Source organism: Scyliorhinus canicula, chromosome 13, assembly GCF_902713615.1.
Source record: "Scyliorhinus canicula chromosome 13, sScyCan1.1, whole genome shotgun sequence".
NCBI classification, from domain to species: Eukaryota; Metazoa; Chordata; class Chondrichthyes; order Carcharhiniformes; family Scyliorhinidae; genus Scyliorhinus; species Scyliorhinus canicula.
This window is the reverse complement of record NC_052158.1, coordinates 26,409,861-26,421,404: the sequence shown is the minus strand read 5'-3', so window position 1 is coordinate 26,421,404 and position 11,544 is coordinate 26,409,861. Positions and strand designations below refer to the sequence as shown.

General features: G+C 53.7%; 1 protein-coding gene across 1 annotated transcript in view; it reads right to left on the bottom strand.

Annotated features, from left to right (window-relative positions):
• Window positions 1-398: 398 nt before the first annotated feature.
• The window catches only part of LOC119976375 (E3 ubiquitin-protein ligase TRIM39-like), a 39,435-nt gene continuing 28,289 nt past the window's right edge, over window positions 399-11,544 (bottom strand). The window contains exons 4-6 of the mRNA XM_038816875.1: window positions 11,264-11,286; window positions 10,446-10,561; window positions 399-1,554 (exon numbers count right to left, since the gene is read on the bottom strand). Coding sequence (XP_038672803.1) covers window positions 1,025-1,554; window positions 10,446-10,561; window positions 11,264-11,286 — 669 coding nt within the window. The 3' untranslated portion in view covers window positions 399-1,024. The remainder of the gene's footprint in view (window positions 1,555-10,445; window positions 10,562-11,263; window positions 11,287-11,544) is intronic.

Here is an 11,544-nt window from a genome sequence, read left to right as displayed (position 1 = left end):
CCGTCTATCATTCTTGTCTGATAAATACTTCAATAAATATTTGGATAAATACAGAAAGAAACAGAGATAGAGCGATGCAGGCATAAAGACAGAGGGAGGTGGAGACAGAGAGAGGCAGAGAGAGAGAGAGAGAGTTGAGCGTGAGAGAGAGAGAGACAGACAGACAGAGAGAGAGAGAGACAGACAGACAGAGAGAGAGAGAGACAGACAGAGTGACAAAAAGAGAGAGAGAGAGATAGGGAGCGAGATACAAAGAGACAGAGAGAGGGTCAGAGAGAGAGGGACAGCCAGAGAGATTGTCAGAGGACAGAGAGAGAGAAAAAGACAGAGAGTGATAGGCAGAGAGGGAGAGACAGAGAGAGAGAGACACAGCGAGTCAAAGAGAAACAGAAGCTGAGACAGAGAGACAGAGAGAGACAGGTAACAAGAGAAAGAAACAGAGAGTCAGAGAGAAACAAAAGCTGAGAGAGAGAGAGACAGAGAGCCACACACACACACACACAGAGGGAGGGACAATTTCATGACCCTACCGCTGTCAGGATTTTCCTGTCCCAAAGTCAATCCACTTTTGAACGGCTCGCTGCATTTTCTGGGCCCACCCCACCATGATGGGGCTGGAGAATTCCACAGAGAGAGAGATAGACAGTGGGAAAGCCAGAGAAAGAGAGATACAAACACGTAGGGGTCAGAGAATGAGAGTCAGAGACAGAGGCAAAGAGAGACAGATTGTAACAGAGACAAGGTGGCAAACAATGAGAGGGAGAGATTTTTGTGAGTGTCCATTGTGCTTCAGGAAAGGGAAGCTGGTCACGGCACTTAGGTGGCAGAAGTGAGCCGGCACTTCTCTCTGCAATGCACGTTGATAGTGATTGACTCGTACCTCACCTCGGGATATTTAGCTATTGAGTGTAGCAAGTAGCCAGCTCCCACCAGAGTGGAACAGGCGTTGATTCATTCCTATGCCAGTGCTGCCCTCCGCCCACCCTCCCCAGAACTGCTGGGCTGGAGGGCGAACCTCCGCGGCTCACTGCGGCTCCCAGCGCTCAGAGCGAGCGACGGACATGGCTTTGCCAGATGAGGGGGGCACGAAGCAAGGATAGAGCTGCTCGGAACATTTACTGGGCACGGTGAAGATGTGTGACATGTCCTCGGCATTGTAGAACGACAGGTACCCGCGCTCCAAGTTCAGAAAGACGCCAATGCGCCGAGGCTTGTCTGCGGCTGGCAGCGTGTGCAGTGGGTAGAAGCACTCGTACTCCCCGTTGCGGAAGGTCAGTGGCCAGTTCCCGCTCTGTGGTGTCAGGGCGAGGCGGCCGTCGTGCAGCGCCGAGCGACTGCCCACCCCCAAAGCCCAGCCTTCACCCGACACCTCCGCCTCCCAATAGTGGCAGCCACTGGTATAACCCTCGGAGGCCAGGACGCAGGGCTCCAGGCTGACCTTGCTGCATGCGGTGTGTGCTAGCTGGGCGTCGGCCAACCGCAGCGAGGTCCCATCCGCCGAGATGACCAGGTTCGGGTGGGCCGTGTCCGGGTCCAAGGTCATGGCAGCTGGCACTGTGGGAGAGACAGAAAGTCGGTCAAAACTGCTCCTCGAAAAGGTGGGACCTGTAAGGGAGGAAGACGGCTTTTGCAATATGTTTATAAATTCATGTAAATTGTTTATTTTGTTGTTGTAAAGCCATAAATACCTCAATAAAATGTTTATTAAAAAAAAACTGCTCCTCGAACCATTAATCCGCACAGTCCCTTTCCTAATTCCTGTCTTAACAAATACAAGTGTCATGCATTCACCTGGTGCCTCTAACAGGGTTTTTTAAAAAAGAAAGCCAACGTTTTTCACAGGAGTCTGATCAGACAAACGTAAGAGTATAGATAGGCAGAGGGATCTGGGTGTATATGTACACAGGTCATTGAAAGTGGCAGCGCAGGTGGAGAAGGTAGTCAAGAAGGTATACGGCATGCTTACCTTCATCGGCCGGGGTATTGAGTATAAAAATTGGCAAGTGATGTTGCAGCTGTACAGAACCTTAGTTAGGCCACACTTGGAATACAGTGTTCAATTCTGGTTGCCACACTACCAGAAGGATGTGGAGGCTTTGGAGAGGGTACTGAAAATATTTACCAGGATGTTGCCTGGTCTGGAGGGCATTAGCTATGAGGAGAGGTTGGAGATTTCTGTTTGGGTCACTGTCTGTGTGTACAGACTCCACACAGACAGTGACCCAAACAGAAATCGAACCTGGGACCCTGGAGCTGTGAAGCAATTGTGCTAACCACTATGCTACCGTGCTGCCCAAGTTTAGACTTATGGTCTAAACTTGGGCAGTACGGTAGCATAGTGGTTAGCACAATTGCTTCACAGCTCCAGGGTCCCAGGTTCGATTTCTGTTTGGGTCACTGTCTGTGTGGAGTCTGTACATCCTCCCCGTGTGTGCGTGGGTTTCCTCCGGGTGCTCCGGTTTCCTCCCACAGTCCAAAGATGTGCAGGTTAGGTGGATTGGCCATGATAAATTGCCCTTAGTGTCCAAAATTGTCCTTAGTGTTGGGTGGGGTTACTGCGTTATGGGGATAGGGTGGAGGTGTGGGCTTGGGTAGGGTGCTCTTTCCAGGAACCGGTGCAGACTCGATGGGCCGAATGGCCTCCTTCTGCACTGTAAATTCTATGATAAACTTGTTTTGTTCTCACTGGAACAACAGAAGTTGAGGGGCGACCTAATAGAAGTCAACAAGGTTATGAGGGACATGGACAGAGTGGATAGTCAGAAGCTTTTTCCCAGGGTAGAAGAGTCAATTACAAGAGGACATAGGTTTAAGGTGTGAGGGGCAAAGTTTAGAGGAGATGTAGGAGGCATGTTTTTTTGACACAGAGGGTGGTGAAAGCCTCGAACTCGCAGCCGAGTGGGATAGGGGAAACATATAGGATAGTGACATTTAAGGGGCGTCTTGACAAATACATGAATAGGATGGGAATAGAGGGAGACTGACATGGAAGGGTAGGGGGCTTTATTTCAGACGGGTAACATGGTTGGAGCAGGCTTGGAGGGCCGGTTTCTGTGCTCTACTTTTCTTTGTTCTTTTATCACTGAGCCACAACGTAGAACATAGAACATACAGTGCAGAAGGAGGCCATTTGGCCCATCGAGTCTGCACCGACCCACTTAAGCCCTCACCCTATCCCCGTAACCCAACAACCCCTCCTAACCTTTTTTGGTTACTAAGGGCAATTCAGCATGGCCAATCCACCTAACCTGCATGTCTTTGGACTGTGGGAGGAAACCGGAGCACCCGGAGGAAATCCACGCAGACACGGGCAGAACGTGCAGACTCCGCACAGACAGTCACCCATCGGGGAATCAAACCTGGGTCCCTGGAGCTGTGAAGCCACTTGTGCTACCGTGCTGCCCTTTCTTTTTCTTCTTGTTCCAGTGGTGTAAATCTGATGCACTATTTTTAAAATATATATTTCACCACATAATTGACAAGTGAAACGTGAAATTTGAATGTCAAGCCGAAGTTATTGAGGCTATTAATTTGCACGTGGACAGTGCTCGTTAAAGTCCGTTATTTTCACCCAAACAGAAATGGATCTGCTTCAATGAATTGCACAAAATTAAAATACCTGCTGATGGAACTAAAATACAGTTTCTTCATTGCAAGTAAGGGAACTGATGTGTGGCTACTGGTGGGAGGAGCAGAGATCTCCAAGTACTGTAGCACGGAAGGAGAGCAAGAGGGAGGGGTGTGGGGGCTGAAGAGGTTATGGGGATAGGGAGGAATGAAGACTGGAGGTTACGGAGATGGGGAGGGGTACAGAGGCTGGAGGAGGTCCAGAGGGAGGGGGGTGTAGGGCTGGCGGTGGTTGTAGAGATAGGGAGGGGTACAGGAGCTGAAGGAGGTTCCAGAGGGAGGGACGGGTGTCGGGCTGGAGGTGGTTATAGAGATAGGGAGGAATGCAGGGGCTGAAGGAGGTTCCAGAGGGAGGGACGGGTGTCGGGCTGGAGGTGGTTATAGAGATAGAGAGGGGCGCAGGGACTTGAAATGAAAATCGCTTATTGTCACGAGTAGACTTCAAATGAAGTTACTGTGAAAAGCCCCTAGTCGCCACATTCCGGCGCCTGTTCGGGGAGGCTGTTACGGGAATCGAACCGTGCTGCTGGCCTGCTTGGTGGGTGTCGGGCTTGATGGGTGTCGGGATGGAGGTGGTTATAGAGATAGGGAGGGGTGTAGGGGCTGGAGGAGGTCTCAGAAGGCGGGAGGATTGTAGGGCTGGCGGTGGTTATAGAGATAGGGAGGGATGCAGGGACTGGAGGAGGTTCCAGAGGGAGGGTGTACGGCTAGAGGTAGTTGTAAAGGTAGAGAGGGGCTAGAGGCTGGAGGAGGTTACAGTGGGACAGAGGGAGGGGCTGGTGGAGGTTATGGAGATAGGGAACGGTACAGGGACTGGAGGAGATTATAGAGAGGGTGGAATATAGATGCTGGAGGCTATAGAGATAGGGAGGGGTGTAGGGGCCAGAGGAGGTTATAGAGATGGGGAGGGGTGCAGGGGCTGGAGGAGGTTTTAGAGATGGGGAGGGGTGCAGGAGCTGGAGGAGGTTATAGAGATGGGGAGGGGTGCAGGAGCTGGAGGAGGTTATAGAGATGGGGAGGGGTGGAGGAGATTATAGAGATGGGGAGGGGTGCAGGGGCTGGAGGAGGTTATAGAGATGGGGAGGGGTGCAGGAGCTGGAGGAGGTTATAGAGATGGGGAGGGGTGCAGGAGGTGGAGGAGGTTATAGAGATGGGGAGGGGTGCAGGGGCTGGAGGAGGTTATAGAGATGGGAGGGGTGCAGGAGCTGGAGGAGGTTATAGAGATGGGGAGGGATGCAGGAGCTGGAGGAGGTTATAGAGATCGGGAGGGGTGCAGGAGCTGGAGGAGGTTATAGAGATGGGGAGGGGTGCAGGGGCTGGAGGTTATAGAGATGGGTAGGGGTGCAGGAGCTGGAGGAGGTTATAGAGATGGGGAGGGGTGCAGGGGCTGGAGGAGGTTATAGAGATAGGGAGGGGTGCAGGAGCTGGAGGAGGTTATAGAGATGGGGAGGGGTGGAGGAGGTTATAGAGATGGGGAGGGATGCAGGAGCTGGAGGAGGTTATAGAGATGGGTAGGGGTGCAGGGGCTGGAGGTTATAGAGATGGGTAGGGGTGCAGGAGCTGGAGGAGGTTATAGAGATGGGGAGGGGTGCAGGGGCGGAGGAGGTTATAGAGATAGGGAGGGGTGCAGGAGCTGGAGGGAGGTTATAGAGATGGGGAGGGATTGCAGGAGATGGAGCGAGAGTTATAGAGATCGGGAGGGGTGCAGGAGCTGGAGGAGGTTATAGAGATGGGGAGGGGTGCAGGAGCTGGAGAGGTTATAGAGATGGGGAGGGGTGCAGGGGCTGGGGAGGTTATAGAGATGGGGAGGGGTGCAGGGGCTGGAGTTATAGAGATGGGAGGGGTGCAGTAGCTGGAGGAGGTTATAGAGATGGGATGGGGTGCAGGAGCTGGAGGAGGTTTTAGAGATGGGGAGGGGTGCAGGGGCTGGAGGAGGTTATAGAGATGGGTAGGGGTGCAGGAGCTGGAGGAGGTTATAGAGATGGGGAGGGGTGCAGGGGCTGGAGGTTATAGAGATGGGGAGGGGTGCAGGAGCTGGAGGTTATAGACATAGGGAGGGGTGCAGGAGCTGGAGGAGGTTATAGAGATGGGGAGGGGTGCAGGGGCTGGAGGAGGTTATAGAGATGGGGAGGGGTGCAGGGGCTGGAGGTTATAGAGATAGGGAGGGGTGCAGTAGCTGGAGGAGGTTATAGAGATGGGATGGGGTGCAGGAGCTGGAGGAGGTTTTAGAGATGGGGAGGGGTGCAGGGGCTGGAGGAGGTTATAGAGATGGGGAGGGGTGCAGGAGCTGGAGGAGGTTATCGAGATGGGGAAGGGTGCAGGTGCTTGAGGAGGTTATAGAGATGGGGAGGGGTGCAGGGGCTGGAGGAGGTTGTAGAGATGGGGAGGGGTGCAGGGGCTGGAGGAGGTTATAGAGATCGGGAGGGGTGCAGGAGCTGGAGGAGGTTATAGAGATCGGGAGGGGTGCAGGGGCTGGAGGAGGCTACAGAGATAGGGAAGGGTGTGGGAGCTGGAGAAGGTTATAGATGGAGAGCGGGTATCGGGGCAAAAGGAGGTTACAGAAATAGGGAGGGATGTAGGCTTGGAGGAGGTTACATAATTAGGGAGGGCTGTAGGTGTTTGAGAAGACGAAAGAGAGGGAGGGGTGTAGGATTTGAAGGAGGTTAGAGAGGGAGGGAGAGGTGTAGGGGCTGGAGGAGGCAGAGATAGGGAGGGCGTAGGGGCAGGAGGAGATTATGGAGATAGGGAGGAATACAGGTGCTGAGGAAGTTACAGAGTTAGGGAGGCATGTATGGCTGGAGGAGGTTCGAGATAGGGAGGAATTATAGGGGCGGAAGGATGTCACAAAAATAGGGAGGGGGCGGGACTGGAGGAAGTTACAGAAATAGGGAACGATGTAGGTGTTGGAGATTGGAAAGAGAGAGTGAGGCGTTTGTGGGCTGGAAGAGGTTACAGAGATAGGCAGCGGTGTATTGACTGGAGGAGTTTACAGAGAGAGGGAGGGGATAGAGGCTGGCAAAGGGCACAGAAATAGGGTGGGACATAGGCTTTTGAGGAGATGAGAGAGAGTGGGACAGGACGAGGTTACTTAGATAGGGAAGGGTGTTGGAGCTGAAGGAGGCAACAGAAATAGGGAGAATAAAGAGGGAGGGAGGGGTGTAGAGGTACAAGGAGGTTTCATAAATAGGAGGTGGTGTAGGATTGGAGGAGGCTACACAGTGAGGGAGGGTTGTGGGACAAGAGGAGGCTCGAGAGGAGAAGTGGGTTGTGTGACGAGAGAATTTAGGGGTAGAGAGAGACGGGGTAAGACGATTCAAACAAATAGCAGGAGCGTTAAAGATTTCAAATGGCCTTCGCGGAGTCAGCTTGGGACAAATGCTTCTGTGAAATCGGAATCCAATTCTTTAGGCAATTCTTCAGCACCCCCCCCCCCCCCCCCTCTGTTTCTATTTCAGTTGCCTCCTCACTCCTCCCAATTTTTAAAACCTCCTTCCGTCGCACTCTGTCAACTTCTCCAATGGCGAGATAACACTCTATTTCTATAACCTTTTCCACCCCAATCCCCATGCACCCCCTCAGTGTGAGAATGAGCCCCTCCCCCACACCTCACTGCGAGAATGACAGCTCCTCCCCCACTCCCCTCTGTCTGAGAATGTCAGCCCCTCCCCCACTCCCCTCACTGTGAGAATGTCAGCCCCTCCTCCACTCCCCTCTGTCTGAGAATGTCAGCCCCTCCCCCACTCCCCTCACTGTGAGAATGTCAGCCCCTCCCCCACTCCCCTCACTGTGAGAATGACAGCCCCTCCCCCACTCCCCTCACTGTGTGGGAATGTCAGCCCCTCCCCCACTCCCCTCACTGTGAGAATGTCAGCCCCTCCCCCACTCCCCTCACTGTGTGATAATGTCAGCCCCTCCCCCACTCCCCTCACTGTGAGAATGTCAGCCCCTCCCCCACTCCCCTCACTGTGAGAATGTCAGCCCCTCCCCCACTCCCCTCACTGAGAATGTCAGCCCCTCCCCCACTCCCCTCACTGTGTGGGAATGTCAGCCCCTCCCCCACTCCCCTCACTGTGAGAATGTCAGCCCCTCCCCCACTCCCCTCACTGTGTGAGAATGACAGCCCCTCCCCCCACTCCCTCACTGTGAGAGAATGTCAGCCCCTCCACCACTCCCCTCACTGGTGAGAATGTCCAGCCCCTCCCCCACTCCCCTCAGGAGAGAATGTCAGCCCCTCCCCCACTCCCCTTACTGTGAGATGTCAGCCCCTCCCCCACTCCCCTCACTGAGAATGTCAGCCCCTCCCCCACTCCCTCACTGTGTGGGAATGTCAGCCCCTCCCCCCCTCCCCTCACTGAGAATGTCAGCCCTCTCCCCCACTCCCCTCACTGTGAGGAATGTCAGCCCTCCCCCCACTCCCCTCACTGAGAATGTCAGCCTCTCCCCCACTCCCCTCACTGTGAGAATGTCAGCCTCTCCCCCACTCCCCTCACTGTAAGAATGTCAGCCCCTCCCCCACTCCCCTCACTGAGAATGTCAGCCCCTCCCCCACTCCCCTCACTGTGAGAATGTCAGCCTCTCCCCCACTCCCCTCTCTGAGAATGTCAGCCTCTCCCCCACTCCCCTCACTGTGTGAGAATGTCAGCCCCTCCCCCACTCCCCTCACTGAGAATGTCAGCCTCTCCCCCACTCCCCCTCACTGTGAGAATGTCAGCCCCTCCCCCACTCCCCTCACTGAGAATGTCAGCCCCTCCTCCACTCCCCTCACTGTGAGAATGTCAGCCCCTCCCCCACTCCCCTCACTGTGAGAATGTCAGCCCCTCCCCACTCCCCTCACTGTGAGAATGTCAGCCCCTCCCCCACTCCCCTCACTGTGAGAATGTCAGCCCCTCCCCACTCCCCTCACTGTGAGAATGTCAGCCCCTCCCCCACTCCCCTCACTGTGTGAGAATGTCAGCCCCTCCCCCACTCCCCTCACTGTGAGAATGTCAGCCCCTCCCCCACTCCCCTCACTGTGTGAGAATGTCAGCCCCTCCCCCACTCCCCTCACTGTGAGAATGTCAGCCCCTCCCCCACTCGCCTCACTGTGTGAGAATGTCAGCCCCTCCCCCACTCCCCTCACTGTGAGAATGTCAGCCCCTCCCCCACTCCCCTCACTGTGAGAATGTCAGCCTCTCCCCCACTCCCCTCACTGAGAATGTCAGCCTCTCCCCCACTCCCCTCACTGAGAATGTCAGCCCCTCCCCCACTCCCCTCACTGTGAGAATGTCAGCCCCTCCCCCACTCCCCTCACTGAGAATGTCAGCCCCTCCCCCACTCCCCTCACTGTGAGAATGTCAGCCCCTCCCCCACTCCCCTCACTGTGAGAATGTCAGCCCCTCCCCCACTCCCCTCACTGTGAGAATGTCAGCCCCTCCCCCACTCCCCTCACTGTGAGAATGTCAGCCCCTCCCCCACTCCCCTCACTGTGAGAATGTCAGCCCCTCCCCCACTCCCCTCACTGTGAGAATGTCAGCCCCTCCCCCACTCCCCTCACTGTGTGAGAATGTCAGCCCCTCCCCCACTCCCCTCACTGTGAGAATGTCAGCCCCTCCCCTATTCCCCTCACTGTGTGAGAATGTCAGCCCCTCCCCCATTCCCCCCACTGTGACAATGACAGCCCCTCCCCCACTCCCCTCACTCTGACAATGACAGCCTCTCCCTCACTTCCCTGTTGATTAAGAGATAGATAATGACCAGGGCACGAGGGCAAACAGCCCTGCTCGCTTTCCAAAATGTTAGTTGTTCGATTTTTCATTTCCCCTCCCTAGAGTGGAACATCTGTTCGGAAGGGGAGAGAGTCTGGCGGTGTGGCACTCCCTGAGTACGCACCACAAGTGTCAGCCTGTCAAAAGTCACGTCAAAGAAGCAAGACTCAAATCCACAACTTTCTAACTGAGGCAGATGTGTTACCACGGGGGATGAGAAGAACGGACATAATGTTTTGGGTCCTTGACGAAGTGTCATCCGGACTCGAAACATTCACCCCGCTCTCGCTCCACAGATACTGTCGTGACCTGCTGAGATTTTCAGAATTCTCTATCTTTCTTTCAGATTCCAGCGTCCGCAGTAATTTTGCTTTTATCTTAGTGAGGCACTGGATTGGGTCCAGCCTTTCGCATCCCCTCCTCGGCTTTTCTGGGCAGTAATTTATCACTACAATACACAACGGGAGCTTTTATCCTGATCAATCCTGCCTTCTTTCAATAAAACAGACCCAATAATCTGTTGAAGCAAGGTCCCGCCCGGGCTTAATAGCCCAGGGAAGGCTGGGCCTGTGTCCATTGGAGTTTAGAAGAATGAGTGGTGAACTTATTGAAGCATATGAGAGGGGACTTGACAGGGTGGATGCTGTTAGGATGCTTCCCCTTATGAGAGAGACGGGCATTAGGCGTCACAGTTTAAAAATTAAAAGGGTCTCCCAGTTAAGATGAGGATCAGGAGGGATGTTTTCCTCGCAGAGGGTTGTGAGTCTTTGAAACTCTCTTCCCCAGAGGGGTGGAGAAAGCTCATTGAATATTCTGGAGGCAGAGGTAGATAAATTCTTGACGACAAGGGAGTCAAAGGCTAATCGGGGCTCAGCGAGAATGTGGGGTTGAGAGACCATGAGCATATCATCCAACGGTGGCGCAGTCCTGAGCGGCCTACCGAATTTGTACGCTCATTAACAAAACCAGTCTGTTGCAGAGAGCCTCACGATCCCACTGACAGATTGTCACCTTTCAAAAACATGGCAGTGAAATTGCAGGGCCTCTGCTAGCTCCCCTTTGCGCATCACCCACCTGTATCCAGCAGCCTCCTCAGCTTTTTCCACACCCTGTATTCCATGGGTCCCGAAAACTTCCCGAATGGCACCTTGTGCATTATCAGCACCGGAGTGGGTAGAGTGTTGGTCAGCCTGCAAAACAAGCCAACGACGGGTTAACATGGAAAGCAAAGCAGGCAATTCAGCTCTGCGGGCCTCTTCATTTAGACTGCAGGAGGAGGCCATTCGTCCCATCCAGCCCATGCTTGCGCTCTGCAGAGCAATCAGCTCCTCTCCCAATCACCCGCCCTCCAAAAGGCAACATTGGCCCCATTTATCCACTTTCCCGCGATGCTGTCACCTAACACAAGGCTCTTCTCAACCTGTCGACCGTGACATTTTATTCTTCAGCCCCTGTAGTGCGTGAGGCTGTTCTCACACCTCTCTCGGATGCCAAATAGCCCGTTTTTTAAATAGTTCATGCGATGTGTCGGTGTAGCTGGCTGGGCCAGCATTTATTGCCTGTCCCTATTTGCCCTTGACCTGAGTAGCTTGCTGGGTCATTTCAGAAGGCATTTAAAAGCCAACAACATTTGTGTGGATCTGGAGTTTCCTTTCCCTGAAGGGTATCAGTGAACCAGATGGGTTTTCGCAACAATGGCCAATTAGGCCTGTCACCTTTAAAGATTTTTGCTTTCATATAGCCCCCCCCCTCCCCCCCCCCCCAATCTCACTGTTCCTGCACCCCTTCAAAACTGTGCTATTCCGTTCACATCGCCGTACCAAATTCTTCCAACCAAAATGCATCACATCATATTTCTCTGCATTGAACTTCATCTGCCGTGGTGTGCTTACCTTGTTTGTATGTCCTTTAGACCCTGAAAAATAGAAACAAGAGTTGTCGATTACTGCCGTGGAGGTCATGAGAACTGAGCCGAAGAGTATTATGCAGAATAATACTTTTAATAAGACACTTCTATTTATGTACAGTATGAAGCCAAAACATTGGAAATCTGGTTTAAAAAAATGCTGGAGGTGCTCAGCAGTATCAGTGGCGAGAAACGGAGTTAAACATTCATCAGAAGTGAGAGGTAACCACGAGTCGAAATGCTGGGTGGGGTTTTCCGGCCCTTCCG